This window comes from Microtus pennsylvanicus, chromosome 22 (assembly GCF_037038515.1).
Source record: "Microtus pennsylvanicus isolate mMicPen1 chromosome 22, mMicPen1.hap1, whole genome shotgun sequence".
NCBI classification, from domain to species: Eukaryota; Metazoa; Chordata; class Mammalia; order Rodentia; family Cricetidae; genus Microtus; species Microtus pennsylvanicus.
This window is the reverse complement of record NC_134600.1, coordinates 10834173-10850668: the sequence shown is the minus strand read 5'-3', so window position 1 is coordinate 10850668 and position 16496 is coordinate 10834173. Positions and strand designations below refer to the sequence as shown.

Sequence of the window (16496 nt, the reverse complement as noted above, 5' to 3'; positions counted from 1 at the left end):
TACTTTCTACTAACAATTTTAACCGTTTTATTCTGCTTTACAGGAGGGGTTCAAAATGGGATTAACTCTTGAAGGAACGGTATTTTGTCTCGACCCGTTAGACAGCAGGTGCTGACGTCAAGAATGAATGATCCTGACTTACGCTTAGTTTGTTTATATACATCTATATCATTCATTATTTCAAGACAGTTATTATATCTGTGCCAATATATTTTTGAATATCTAAATGTTTTTAAATCTATTGAAGTAAAAGCTTCCTCATTCACTGTTGATTTATCTTTTATTTTAAGTATAACTAGTGTAATGTATATTGGATTTTTATGTTCCCTTCTGTGGTATGGGTGAATTTGTAATTGAGAGAGAAGTTTACTGAGTATCTACCTTGTCTGTGTTCTAATAATCATCACCTTGAAATTTATGCTCATTCTCAAAGGCATTAGTTCATTATCCTAGTCCTCAAGCCTACCTTGATATTTTTCAAATTTCTGAAGCAAGAGACCAGTATTGAGCTATACATGTTCTATTTTGATGCCAATAAACAGGCCACTAGTGATTAGATGGATGCCATTTTGTATCTAAAATGTTCATCTCATTATGAAAATCAAAAAGTTTAGCAATTATACTGCAAGTTTACCAAATTCTAAAATAAGAATATAAGTTCTAATAGTATATATCAAATATATTTAGAATATTAATAATTATTATATAATAACACCAGTCATTTACGTTATATTCTAAAAATGTTTACTTTGTCTCAAAAGTGACAATTGTGGGAAAAAGTGCTTCCCTGAAAAAAGTAAAAATTTTATTTCTAGTGTGTTGTCATATTAGTATAACATTGGGCCATCATTTGCTGTGGTATTTTAAGAAATGAAGTTTTTGCTTTCTACAGATGCAATGCCTGCCTGTTGTCTATTTTTATTTTGCCTGTGATGTGGTATTTCTCTTACCGACCTTATGTCTCTATGCCACATTAGTTTGATATTTTAAATTTTCTGAGAGGTATTCTATTTAACTTTAAGAATATTTAACAAATTTAATTTTTGCTCTGTTAAAGTCAGAACCTGTTTCTCACAAAACTTTCTCATCAGCTTCATCTCCAATATGAGCAATAAAATTCCATAGTGTTAATGCTGATACGCTGATGAACCCCGATCTTTGAAAACATATCTTCCCAATATATTTGCCCAAGGTGTAAAATACTAACAGTGATAGTGCAGAAAAAAAATACGGTCAAATTTCTAATTTGGTTAGTCACAATATAAGAAAATAAAGTGATGAAAATATGGGCTTGGTTGTAGGAAATTGATCAAAAATAAGTAGATTTCTACTCATGGAGTTTTATGCAGGTATTAAAGGTACCTTTTCATTAGGAACAGAAATCAAATATGCTTATGCAATACTATATTTGTACCACCATGCTCTACGGTGTAGATGAGCCTTTCTATTTATGTTCTGTTAAACCTGACAAGTCAAACCTGAATTAGCGAGTAGTATGCATTTCATCAGGAAGTTTTTGCTGTTCTATTTGTCAGATAGTATTTTGGAATTTGTATAATGAGGATATTTAGAAGCCATATAAATGGCTTTTTTTTAAACAGATAGAGTTTGTATTTTTATTGTTCTTTAAAAAGCTTTATGTACTAGGTATATATTTAGCAAACATTTAATATCAACTGTAACACGATAGAATACTAAGATGATATTTGCACATTTAAGATATGTTACTTATCAGTTTTTAATGGTGATCTGTTCTGCTAATGGCATGATCAAGTAGTACATAATTGGTCATTAATATGAACATGTACTTCACCAGTGAATTTTTATGAAGACATGATTGGAAATTGTATTTCTATGTAAACTCAATGATATGTTTGATTTTGTTGAGAATAAAAGATTTTAAATAAATTAAACTGTATGATATATTCATTTAATAATCTAAAAATACATCCTAAAACTACATATTTAATTTTTGTATTTAGTAGTTGGAACTGGGGGGAGAGAGAGAGAAAGAGAGAGAGCAAGAGAGAGTGAGTTTAACTTTTGACCTATTTTTCTCAGCCCACACATGTTTCAGTTTTATGAATAAATCTCACTCAGTTGTGCAAACATGGACTTGTTGCTGATAATGGCAAAGGCCATGATTTGGTTCCTTTTACCAGAAGCATCTGATGCAATAACTGTATTACATAAATATCACTTTTCAAAGCCAATTGTTCCTTTAGAGTGTGTTGGCTGACCATCTTCTAAGTGGACCTGATAACAGGATTGTCGAACTATACTGTCAAGAATAATTTGTTGCTCTTCCAAACATAATGCTAAATATTTGAGGACACATGGGTTTCATATAAACTGTCTTTGCACACTAAATTATGCACCAATTCATTCAACAAAATGCATTTACCACCACTTTATCTTACCTACATATGTAATATAGGTAGGAAAATATCTAGGAAATTTGCTAATGTAGTATTAAGGTGGCAGAATTTTTAACTTCCAATGAAAATAAAAGAAATAAATGAATTAATAAATGAGAAACAATGTATACATCAAAATATCACATGAACCAATCGCTTCCTTGAGAACATATACATTTGATTATGTTTAAATATGATTGTCTAGCATCGGCTACTCGTGTTAGTCAAAGAAAAATCACATGAACCAGTTACTTCCCTAGGTGCATACACATTTAACTATTTAAAAATATGAGTACCTTGCACTGGTTACTGGTGCCAGGTATCCCAAGAGAGGTTTATCAGGACCAACAATAAAGATTGTTCTCCTTTATTTCTAGTCTTGCCACCTAGGCTGATGACCTGATTTAGATCTTGTTGGAAGGAAAGAGCTGAGTCTCACAAGCTGTGCTCTTGACTGCTGCATGTATGGTTTGCACGTGTATACTTGCCCCTACCACACAGACAGATGTGCACAAAAACGTAGAATTATTATTTGTTAAACAATAAAGAACATTAACCGTGGAGTGGAAATTAATACTGAGGTAGGCATTTTGACAATTTTACGATGTTTCTTTTCTAAAGGCTGCTACATTTTACTTTTTGTTATTTCCATAATTGAGAAATATTGGCTGCTACTATTTTTCTGTGCCAGTATTTCCATCTATAGCTCCAACTTCAATATTTACTAATGGTATTGGGTTTCAGCCTCTGTTAAATTACTTGTAGAGTCTCAGACAGCATTTTAAATTTTGACAGCTAAATCTGAAACTCCACCTAAAGGACACTCTGTGCAAGCAATTAAGGAACTGCGGATATGATCAGGGGTGTATTAGCCTCCACCCTCATGAGTTCTGTGAGAAGTGTCTCCATCCTAGATAAGTCAAGACAAATCTTTGGAGTCTTTGTTCTAGAATCCCTATATAAAGTATTGAACAGGATTCAAAGCACAATTATTAACCATGGACAATTTTTGATTATATGGTGTTATCTAGCCACTGCGATCCCCTGGTTCTGAAATTCTATCTACAGAAGCACGTTAAATACATACAAAGTGAAATTTTCTACTTAGGCAAAGACACTAATTCTTCATGTAAGCAACACTTTTCAGATGACACTATTATATAGAAATTCACTAAATATGGCTGAATGAAGGAAGATTCTCTTACTGTTTCTGTAACTTCTTTGCTGCTGAACACAGCAGGTCATACATAAGTATTCAATGTAAGGCTTAATGATATTTTTAACATGTCCTTGCTGATGATATAGAGTCAAATTTCTTTTGCATACTTATATAAGAAATAGCTTCATGCCTTCTAAATAAACATTGGAGAAAATAACTATTCCTCCTCTCCAACAAAATCTTTGTAACGTTACATTAACCTTCTCCCCCCTTTTTGTGAGACAAGATCTCCCTGGCTGGCCTGGATCTCACTCCATTGGCCAAGCTGGCCTCGAGCCCACAGAGATCCATCTGCCTCCTCAGTGCTGGGATTAAAGACATACTCCACCACTCCTAGACATCACTTTAACTTTGAGTGAACCAATAATTTTCTAAAGTAAGCACTTGATAATTGTCAGAAAGCATCTAACAACTCTCATGGAATTACAGGTCAAAGAATTCTGACCCAGTTGAGAGAGGAAAACAAATGGATGGTTCTTTAGCTTCAGCGATTCTGATTACTCCAAGATGATTGTTACGTAACTATTCAGCTTTTCTGTACTCAAAAAACTAATTGTTGAGCCTGTATATAAAATATTGATTAAAAAAAACCTCAAATTTTAACTATGCTTGAATTCTGTACCATGGACACACATTTTTTTTCCCATTGGCTGTAACTTTTTTTTTTAAAGTTTTCTTCCCTTAACTTTTCACCATTCTCTTCAGCAGCAATTTCATGAGAACAAGCTGGGGACCTTCCAGTGGACTCCACCCTCGCCTCAGCCTGGCAAGGCTTTTCTGTTCTAGTCTGTTCCAAAGGTCACTTGTTCCAGTTGAAATTGTTATCCGGATGGCCTGGAAATAATCCAGGTTTTGGTCCTTTCCCGCGAAGAAAGCAGAGACAGATGTTTGTCACTTGGCAACATTTTGGAAAGAGAAAAAAAAAAAGTGAAAGACTGTTATGGCCGAATCTGCTAATGGCTGGAAGTACTGATGCATAAGCGGAACCGCTGCTGTTTTCCAGTGTTTTGTGTTTATTTTACTTTTCATACATTTTGGAAACCATTTGATTACTCTCAATGTCTAAGTAATTAAATGGTTATTGAATAGCATGTCAGAGTGTGCACCGCGATTTTAGCAAATACTCAGCAAATTCAAATCCCCGCTTCATCCACCCCACACTCCATTCGTTATTCAGCTCGCCCTCTATTTATTTTTACTAGCTGCTTTAATGGAAGATAAATTGAGTTTTACTAGACAGTGGCAGCCCGGAGGATAGGAAGTGACAGGTATTGAAGGACTAGTCATAAATCTTCGGAGATGTCAGCTTACACCTAACAGCCTGAGTGCATAAACAGCTGACCCATTTCATTTTCCGGATAAATTGGATCATTTGGGAGCCAGGGAAGTACTGGGAATGATAATTATAGGAAAGGGTGTTTCTACAGTGACTACTCTTCAGATTCTCTGTTTCATAGAATGTCCACAGATTTTTTTTTCCCACGTAAGAAAAATAATTGAAAAATAAAATACCTGAAAATATTCTGGCCATGATTTCATGACTTCCACCAATTAAACACTGATCTATTCTAGGCAATACTAAAGCATAAAAATTTCCGAAACACCTACTGGGAGATGTGGAGCTAAACCTTGAAACTCTTTGCAATTCTATGTATGCTTACTGTGACCGTTGACCTTAAATATCATGTCAGGATTCAGGAAATCGTGTAATAGATTATGTTTCTTTAAATTCATGAATGTTAGCTATCTGGAGCACAATGAAGCAGAATATCCCCTTAAATACCCATGATTAAGAAAAACATTGTTGGAAAACTCATGAATTTCCTATATTTAATTCTATCTTTTTGCAAACATCGTACAGTATTCTCACTCCTTCACAAACAAAGTAGAAAAGTAGAAAGACAAACAAGCAAACAAACAAACAAACAAAAGAGCCCCACCATTCTAAGTTTGTCTGCTTTCATGGATGGGTTGAGAGGCAGAACTCAGAAAGCCCTAACACTGGTCTCTCTTTATACGCATCCATGGCTTGCTATGTCCTCAGAAACTGAAGGTGAATGATATGTGTGTTAATGAAGCTTAAAGGCTTGATATGAATTGAGCATTAACCATTAAAAACAAAAGGATAAAACACAGTACACAAGGCAACAAGGGAATAGTAGAACCGAAGTCTCCGTGGGCAGAAATACACAAATTCTGAATTTGTTTCAAGTGTGGATTTTCTACAAGGCTGCTTGTGAGTACCAGGTTTCACACAGGCGTGAGTGTGACTGTGGTTGTATCTGAATGTTAGAAGTCTTTCTTAAAAATGGATTCAGGAGAGGAGAGGCAGAGAGGGGAGCAGAGAAAAATGTAGAGCCCAATAAAAATCAATACAAAAAAAATGGATTCCAGTAAAATGTGATTTGGATAAGCTGAGTTATGATACTCTCTTGAGCAGCTGGTTTACCAAAGTTTTTTCTTGTTTCTCTTACCTACAGTGTAATGAAAAAGAGGAGAAGATGACCCTCCCGGCATGTCTGTCAGCTTTCCCAAATGCAGATCCTGCTCTGCCCATTTCCCAACCCTGTCATCAATCTTTCCTTAGTCTTAATCACGGAGCTGAAGCTACAGACAGCAGCTGGCCCTGGAGCCCTCAAGGGGCTCAAAAACACATTCTTTTATTCAAACTTGTCTTCTCTACAAACCTTTAAAAATATTTTGCAAAATAACAAGAGAAATTTAAAGTACAGTATTCTTTGCAAATTACTTTATTATATTTTTAAAAGAAGCATTTAAAAATGCCCATCTGATCAAGCCATACTAATTGAGCAGTTTCTAGACAGAAAATCAAGTCAGTGAGACCATGGAAAGCCTGTGAGTCATATGACCTAGTTGAGTTTATTTAGAACATACAAATACTCACAAAAATTTGGGTTGCATCAAAACCAGATTGTTTCCAGCAGTTTCCAAACTAAAAATTAGAAGGTTGAAGGAAAATTGGACAAATCTCAAAAAAAAAATCACTTTGCATGAAAACTAGCAACAAGCAAAATGAAATAAACGGAACAACAAAAGGAAAAACTTCTACCATTTTGAATTTATGTGTTAAAAACTGCAAATAATTATCTTAGCTAATAATATTTGATACTTATTCTCATCTGACACCAGTACCATTTTGACAATTACCAGGAACCAAGAGCATTGTGGAATGTGATTGTTCTCAGGAACAACCAAGTGGGATTAAAAATTAATCTTCTGATTCACTATTGCTTTCCGTGAGAATGAACAGTATACAGAAGAGAGGGGCCAAAATAGAATGCAAGGGGAAATTGAATTGGGTATTAAGTAATTAGAACAGATCCATTATATTGAAAGACTGCTCTAGCTGGGCAGTGTTCGCATATTCCTTTAATCCCAGCACTTGGGAGGCAGAGGAAGGCAGATCTCAGTGAGTTCGAGGACAGCCTGGTCTACAAAGTGAGTTCCAGGACAGCCAAGACTGTTACACAGAGAAATCCTGTATAAAAAAAAAAAGAAAGAAAAAGAAAGAAAGAAAGAGAGAGAGAGAGAGAGAGAGAGAGAGAGAGAGAGAGAGAGAGAGAGACTATTCTGGTGCTATCCTGTCTGTTTTGAGTGGGTGCAAGATTAAATGAGGAAGCAGCTACTGTTTTGCCTTAATTCTCATGTGCTATAACAGTCCATATTCTGACAGGACAGTTGAAATGGTCATACTCTGGCTGCTTCTCCCTCTGAATGTTCCCACCAACAGAACAGCAAAGTCATTTTACTTATTAAAGAGAGAGAAAGTGATACACAATTGAATCTTCTAGAAACACGATTCTGAATTTGGTGAAAGTCACATCTACAGAGTTTACGATATTTACTTTGGAAACATACTGGAAGCATAGCTCAAAATTTTCCATTCTTAAAGGTAAAAATTTTCAAAGAGAAAACATTAAATAACGAGCATATATTGGCAAGGTTCATATTCATTTTAGATTGCCAAAATTTTAGGACTCCTATTAGAGACTGAGATGCGTATGTGCCCAAAGGACCCCTGTGAGACCAGCAGTACTTTCCACCCAGGGCTCAACACAGAATCTCCTTTGGTCTGTGGATGAACCACAAGTACATGAGTGGCTGCTCACTGCAGCGGTATGGAAACGCTACAGTCAAACCACTAATAATGGCAACAACTTTTTCCCAGAATAAAACCATTACTCTAGAAGCTATGCCAACAGCTTGGAGTCTAAAAAAAAAAAAATATGGATCTTCAAAAACTCCAGATCAGCGTAATATGGCAGAGTTGCTATCAGATTGCAAAAGTGTGGTTTTAAAGTAAAGAACTTGAGCAGCCTTCCGCCGTGGCCTTCATCTGTCTTGTATGTTCTCCAGGGCTGGTGGCAAACAACACCAATTGCTCAGTGAAGTGGAGCACATTGAAGTTTTGTTCTTCTGCTTAAGTGAACTTTGCTCACAGAACTGTTTATGTATGAAATACATGTCTACATACATAGTTCTAAATATAAAAAAACACTGGAAATAATCATCCAGATAGTGTTATAATATTCTGTTTTACTTGTTTGTTTGCTTGCTTTGAGATAGAATGCAAAACGGAAATGTGAAGTAGGGAAATATCTGTGAAACATGTGGGACCCTCTACCATTTTTGTTATTTTCCTATAATTCTAAACCTGTTCTGTAATGAACAGCTCCATTCTTCTTTTTTCTGTTTGTTTATTTTTAACTACTACCAGCATTGGGAGCTGCAGAACTCAAGTGCTTACAGGCCGAAGTCAAAGAATTTTAAATGTGCATCAGAAGAAAGACCTATTAACTATAAAAAGAGAAAGCCAATCACACACACTCAACCAAATGGGTGGCAATGGGAAGAAAACACAATGTTGGTATTGAGTAACATATGAAATGACATTTGATGCCTTCACTATTCACTAATTGATGAGCTCAGAAAAAGTACTTCATGTCTTCAATGTCCATCTCCTTTCCTGTAAAACCCAAGCAGCATTTACTCATGTAATTAATAAGGATATGAAGCATCTATAATTAGAAGGATACTTGTTTAATGATAACTTTCATTAGAAATTACATATATATATATCTGTGAATATGACACTACTGTTATACTGTATTAATAACTCACTTGTTTGCGATAATAATGCTAACACATAAAAATTTAGCTTAAATGTTTATATGCCATTAAATGATTTAATACCAAGTAAATATTCTTTTGAGTTAGTTTGTAAGAGTAACTTTATTTTCTCTGGCTCTTGAAGCGTTCTGACATTTTAGTTGTCTGCTTTTTCTACAGTATATCTTTAAGGAAAAGAGGTGGATACCCCAAACTCAGCAAATCATCAGAAGATCTACACAACTGGAAACATTAATACTTGTTCCAGAAAGGGTCTATCCTGCCATCAAAGCTAAGAGAATAGCTTTTGAAAGGAATCTGTCTGCCAGAAATCATTGTGCTGCGGGAACCAGATTCCCACAAAGTGCAGTCTGGTTCGCCTTGCTGGTAAGTCAACAGCTCTGCACTTTTTCTATGGTTTGGAATTTATCTCAAGGAAGAATTCAAACCAAAACCAAACTTGGCTCCGGCACTTAGGAAATCTGAGTCTTCAGGCAACCCAGGGATTTTGAAGTGTGAGGGGCTGCTGACAGAGTGTCTGCCTGGTTTTGCTTCCTTCAGCATGGTGGACAATGAGAAGAACACAATTCCAATCTACATCAGTGTTTGTTTTCCATGTTTACTCGCCTTGAAAAAATGATTTCTATGAGGCTCTCTTACTTCCTAACTGCAAGTATAGTAGTTTTCTCTTCCACTGGCATGTCTTCTCCCACTTCACATGGTCTTGCCCTTTCTTACTTGATGCTGATGAACTCTAACTTTCTGGCTATTTTATAGGATATCATGTGCCCTTCTATCTACTAGAATGCTGCTTACTAAAGACAACTGAAAAGTACAAGTACGTATTATTGTTGGTGCCCAAAAGGGAGCGACTGGGATAAACATGTATTTAGCCAATCACTTCCTGCTCATGTCTCTTTCCTTCATTTGCTTGTGATTTTTTTTCTTGATTTTCTGGCTGTCATTTTCCCCAAACTATATATTTTTCTTGCAAAGTAATTATGACCTTAGGGTTAACCCAGACAAATATTCAATTAAGTTTAATTGTATGAGGGACACATAATTAAAAGTGAGACGACATACAGCCTTCCTAAGAGACTGGAATTAGATTTGGGTTGATTTGCATAATGTTCATTTAAGATAGTCCTACAATAAAATGATTGAGCTAATTCGGGGAATAACTGAGTGGTGATACTACAAGTGCAGATGTGGAAAGATGAATTTTAAAAAGGCTAGATTACACAGAAGATATAATTTAATAACCCAGGTTTGGAGTCAGATCAGACAAGGAAAATAACACACATTTATAAAAGGATGCTAAATTTGGGACATTTGAGATATAAAGTTAATGGGGAATTCATGAGGATCTGCATCTGGGAACAGATAAACAGAGCGGCAGCTTTGAACAACGTTGAGCCTTGTAAGAAGTAATTCCACTGCCAAGGCATAAAGAGAAATTTATGGCAAGAGGGCCTAGGTATCGCCAAGATTCAGTCTATGAAAAAGCCTGCACTTTAATGTGTGGATCGTTGAGAAGTTAGAACCATATTGACCTCAAGGAATTTCTGCTTCATATTGAATTATTCTAAACAATTGAGATGAAATAATGTTATAGGAAATACTCTTTACATGCTGGTGACTCCTTTGGGATTACTCTTAGTGATGACGTCTATTTGGGAGAGAGAATAGAGCACTCCCTAGAATAATGTTGGATTGATATGCAACAATGCCCTTTAACGGGGATCAATGGAGTCACAGCTGCTCAGAGATTTCTGCAAGAAGAAAAATGGCTCTTGGTACTTATAAAGAAGCAACTGCAGACTTCAGATGTCCAAAGTCTGGCAGCAAGGTATGGAACTGTCTTCAGAGCATCCTCATGGAGGGATGAAGAGCTAGTTGCACCGCTTGGAAAGCTTTTCCACAGTTCTGCTTGGTTTTCTTTCCTAGGGACATATTCACAAGGAAAATCTTATGCCCCATCACTGAAGCTGAGATTGGGAAAGTAAGTGATGGTCACCATAACTTTCTGCTGCTGCCCATCCAAACTCCCTTCATCTCAATGTTCAGCCATCCCACCTGCTTGCCTTCATGTCTTAGAAGTCCAAGATTCAGATCTTCCATTTAGACTTTAGCTACTGCCTATGTCTGTTTATCAAAATATTCAATGAGAAAAAAAAAGCCCAAGCAATGCCTCAATGAATTATCCACACTATTGTGTAACATGTAATAGCAACCTTAACTCCATTTGAGGATGAGAAGAAAGATCTCTTTGTCAGTCTAGTGACATCTTTCTTCATCTAAAGATCTTTTAGAGACTAAAGTAACTGATCACACCAATTAATTTATGTTTATTGTGATTGCTTTTTGGGGTGGGATGTGGGATAGAATCATTAGGAACTCCTGAGGTCCCATCAGCAATAATTTTAGGAACAGGGTATGATCATAGTTATCCACTTTTACTATAGAGACCCTAGATGCTACTTACCATTGACTTTCTATTGCTGATGATAATTGACTAATATCCTGCTTCCCTCTGTGCTCAGGAGGACTCATCTCTAAACTGCTGTTTTTTTCTTCATGAGGTGAAAAGATCAACATGGAATTGGAACCACATTTGGAGTATGAGAAATACAGTCTTGGACACATGGATCTAATCTAATAATATACACAGCACACCCTTGTCTATATGATAATGTAGGTACATTGGTATGGTGGGATGTTCATGGGAATACCCTTGAAGTAGAACAAATTTCTCTGAGCACTGGTGTTTCATAAGAAAAAGAAGATAAAATTAGACCCCCCAGTATAAATTGATTTCTATGATAATGAATTCCTCTTGTAGAGGTAGACGTGTTTCAGTATTCTTAGTATGTTACCTAATACTAGTTTTTCTCTTCAGGGAATGGTGATTTAAGAAATTAGAGGTGTTCTTTGTTGTTTACGTATTGGACATTGTATAGTGACAGTTGTTAGATGATCCTTAGAATGTAAGAGTGTAAGCTTTTGTACCTATGCATAGCTGCCTCTCCTGACATTATGTTACTCTTTTGCACTCATATGCTAAATATAGATACTGGTAAGCACAGTTTCACCAAGTCATCCCGTCTTCCTGATAGTTCACGGTCACATACATATGAGCATGTATGTTAGCATGTAGTAAAAATATTTCACATTTCATGTGCAATCTATAGTACCACCCACAAACGTTAAGCTTTTTGTCCTTTCTTTCTTACCATATTTTTGCTATACTTTTGGTCAATGACAAATACTATATTGCTTTAAGTATATTAACAGAGTTTAGTCGTGTTTCATTCAAAGCATGTGATAAGGTACATCATTTTTGTTTAAGGGATTTCCCATCATGTTTGTTTTAATTGGCAAAAGAATGGAAAAAACAGCATTTTCTCAGAGCATCTGTTAGCTATCTTCTAAAAGCTACACTGTGAAATTCAATAAAATTGCTATGCTTATTCATCTTATATCCCTTGAATCTTTAAGAATGAAAATAATTTTGCCATTTTCATCGGGTGTTCAAGAACTCAGTAGTAATTTTTGTAAACTTATTGTCTTGCTTGGAGAGACTATAGTTTCACCAGATTCTCTACTGTACTATCTCCATCCTGCATGCCATGGACTACCTTGATGATGTTGCCTAGCAATAAATTGTGGAATTTGTATACCAGGAAATTGTCCAAGAATTCAAATATCTAGTTGAAAGTTGAAACTTGGCCAGAGGTTCATTTCTCACAAAGCTCCAAACCCTCTCTCTTTGAAAGGAATCATGATAACATTTTTTAACAGCTACTCTCAAAGTTTTTGAATGTTTTTCTTCTGAAGGGCAATTACTCGAGTAACTGTTAATAAATCTTTTGGCAGAAAGTCAAGGAATACCATTACTGTATGCATTTGGTGTAATGTTAGAGTCTTAGTCATAAAATTATTTTACCTTTCATGCAGACTGTAAGCCCTAGCTCTGGACAGTTACTCAGTTTTGAATAATGAGTTATAATTTTTATTGGTGCAGTCAATTATCTATACTTAATTTTTTGAGTAAAAATTGCACAATACCATATTCATCTACAGCTATGAACTGACTAATTTTTATTGTCTAGCACTCTGTGTTGGACCTAGAAAGTGTGTATTTTGATAACCACATTTATAGCTTTTTTTTTCAAGTCCATATCTCTGCCTTGCATTCAGGCCTCACTAGAAGAACCGGAGTGCTTCTCTTAAGATGGTTACATTCTTCCATTGATATCTATCAGTTGATCATATCATTTTCACTGGTGTTTATTATCACATTTCCAAAAACAAATAGCACCTACCATCTGCCTAAACATAACAGTACCACAGATTTTTCTCCCCAATCCTACTGCCCTTTACTTGTTACTGAATATTCCTTTGCACTGTGTGATCATGTGTCACTGTGATTGGTTTGATAAATACCTGAATGGCCAACAGCTGTGCAGGAAGAGGTTAGGTTGGACTTCTGGGAAGAGTGTGGTCTTGGAGAAGAAGAAAGGTGGAATCAGCAGCCTGATGGGGAGGAAGCAGGACATGCAAAGGAGAGATAAGCGCTATGAGCCACGAGGCAGCACACAGATCAACGAAAATGATTTAACTTATAGGAGCTAGTTAGAAACAAGCCCAAGCTAAGGCTAAGCTTACATGATCTATAATAACTTTTATGTCATGATTTGAAGGCTGGCAGAAAAAAAAAGCCTGCTACATTTACCCAAGCATATCTTGACTTTTTGTGAATTGAGTGTTGTTTGGGTGAGATGAGGCATAAAACTTGTGATTTTTATGCCTTATGTATTTTATCCAGTCATACAGCACTTCTCTGACCCTTTTTATATAGTCCTCCAGTATCGACCACACTCTTGTCCCATCCACCTCACAGTGTACAAGTGATCACCTCCTTGAAAGTCCACAAACAATTGCTTTCCTGTCGTCTCTGTCTTCTCAGATGGTGAAGCCAGGTGTCACAGGAGAGTGAGCCCACATCAGAGTCATTTTTCTTTTTTTATTTTATTTATTAAAAATTTCCACCTCCTCCCTGCCTCCCTTTTCCCTTCCCCTCCCCTACTCCCCACACCCCTCCCCTCCCCCTCCCTCTCCAGTCCAAAGAGCAGTCAGGGTTCCCTGCCCTGTGGGCAGTCCAAGGTCCTCCCCCTCCATCCAGGTCCAGGAAGGTGAGCATCCAAACAGGCTAGGCTCCCACAAAGACAGTATATGCAGTAGAATCAAAACCCAGTGCCATTGTCTTTGGCTTCTCAGCAGCCCTCATTGTCCACCATATTCAGAGTCCGGTTTTATCCCATGCTTTTTCACAGTCCAGCTACCCTTGGTGAGCTCCCAATTGATCAGCCCCACTGTTTCAGTGGGTGGGTGCCTCCCCCCACCACGGTCTTGACTTCCTTGCTCATGTTCTCCCTCCTTCTGTTCCTCATTTGGACCTTGGGAGCTCAGTCCATTGCTCCAATGTGGGTCTCTGTCTCTATCTCCATCCATCGCCAGATGAAGGTTCTATGGTGATATGCAAGATATTCATTAGTATGACTATAGGATCGGGGCATTTCAGGCTCTCTCTCAGCTGCCCAAGGACCTAGTTGGGGACATCTCTCTGGACCCCTGGGAATCCCTCTAGAGTCAAGTCTCTTGCAAACCCTAAAATGGCTCCCTTAGTTAAGATATATACTTCCTTGCTCCCATAGCCATCCTTCCAGAGTCATTTTTCTTACACAAATTTCACATTTTTTACTCTTGATTCACAATTGTTCTCACAATTCTTGTCAGTATGTAGAACATGATACATTGGAGGGAGGGGCATAGCATTTTTCTTTGCTTAGCATTCTGTTTATATCATAATTTCACTATAAGAATGGATTTGTTGCCAAAGATTATTGACGTCAAAAGTTCTGAAGGGAGATGAATATATTTCCATACACTGGTGAATCATTTAGACTCTGAAAGCCTTGAGGAGAGCCCAAAAGATGGTTTTTCCAGGTAAAGCCCCGTGCAGCCTGCCAAGCCCAATGGCCTGTTTCTTCAGTCTAGCTATCGTAGGCGGCATTTTGAAATTGTCTCAAGATTTAAAAGTTGTGGCATATGTAACCCCATGTAATCCTTTCTTTGATATAGTATACACCTGTGACTATATTGTGAAATGTCTTTCAGAACTATGTTAATGATCAGCTGATATTTGTGTTAATTCTTGAGACTGTATTTTAACCACATCTCCCTTCTCATCCCTCCTTCCAAAGTCTGCATATGCACTTCCTAACTCTACTCCCAAATCATGACATTGTTTCCATCTGAAGAACCCACCTGCCTCCATTTTAAGCTTAAAAGCCATTTCATAGTAAAGACAAGTAGACTGTTCCTGTTTATAATCTTTAGTTTGAACTCCAGTTTCTGCCTCTGGGTTTTTATTATTCATGGTACAACAGAGTTCTTATTTATGCCTCTGTTCTTGGGATGTGTCCTCAATGTGGGAACTTTTTCTCATAAGCTCTATTTATCTGAATTTTTAAGGCACATGACTCATATCTTCTGTTTCATCAGTTTCTCTATTTCTCGATTATCATATGGAATGTGTAGACTTTTACTAATACACGACAACTACAAAGAAGCAGAACTCAAGTGCTTTCAAATTTACTTTTCAGGTCTGATTCTTAGATGTAGACCTTCTACCTTTCTCTTTGATCTTCTTTGTTGATTTTCAGTTCAGCTTTGGCCCTTCATAGTCCAGGTGAAAAATAAAACAAATGCTAACATTATATTGAGAGTGGTAACTTCATGCAACAAATCATATAATGGCTCAATAAGTATAGGTTCTGGTTTCCAATAGGGATAGCATGTATTTATGTTCAGTTCTGTGAAGCATACGGTAGAAAGAAACACCTAAGTCCAGCAGATTGCTCTCGGACCTCCATCTGCATGCCATGGTCCACCAGCAGATTTGCACATGTGTGCATATGCATATGTGCATGCATGCGCACATGCACACACACACAAATACAAAGCACGTGTAAAAAAGACACATCTTTAAAAGAAACTCCTTATACATTATTTAGAATCTGGAACTACTATCTCCTGGTTCCTGAACCACTGCACTTAGAATCAGAGATAAACAGCTAAGAATTAAGAAATAGATTTGTTCTTTCATAACTCATACTTACTTACTTGACATATGAATGAGGGTCTACTATTTTGGCTAAACAGTTACTGCAACTGTAAAAGAATGCAATCATCTTGTTTTGGGCATTGTTGCATTTGAAGAAGTCATGTGATAGCGTAGTCATTCATTTTAAATATAAATCTTTTCTAAGTTAATCTCTGAAACCATGGAGCAAATTTCCATGAGAGACATACATAGATCCAATCTACATGAGAAGTAGAGAAAGACATGATTTCTTGAGTAAATTGGGAGCATGGGGAACCTGGGAGGGGACTAAAAGGGAGGGGCGAGGCAGGGAAGGGAAGAGAGAAAAATGTAGAGCTCAATAAAAAAAACAATAAAAAAAATTCCATGACTTTCTTAACCTTGCATCCTTCATGCTTTGGAAACTGATTTCACATAGACGACTCTGCCGAGGTATAGGTCATCTCCGGATGGAACCTGGCCCTCTTAGATCATAGTTTCATCTACTTTTGTGTGCTAGCACTCTTCTATGCAGTTGTTTGTGTGGTGCATGAAAGATTATTAGCTGCCTTTGCAGCTCCTT

At 36.8% G+C, this 16496-nt stretch overlaps 1 protein-coding gene across 3 annotated transcripts in view; it reads left to right on the top strand.

Annotated features, from left to right (window-relative positions):
- The window catches only part of Gulp1 (GULP PTB domain containing engulfment adaptor 1), a 243316-nt gene extending 241413 nt beyond the window's left edge, over window positions 1-1903 (top strand). For all 3 annotated transcript variants that reach the window (XM_075956217.1, XM_075956219.1, XM_075956218.1), the window contains one exon: window positions 44-1903. In XM_075956217.1, coding sequence (XP_075812332.1) covers window positions 44-115 — 72 coding nt within the window. In that variant the 3' untranslated portion in view covers window positions 116-1903. The remainder of the gene's footprint in view (window positions 1-43) is intronic.
- Window positions 1904-16496: the final 14593 nt, after the last annotated feature.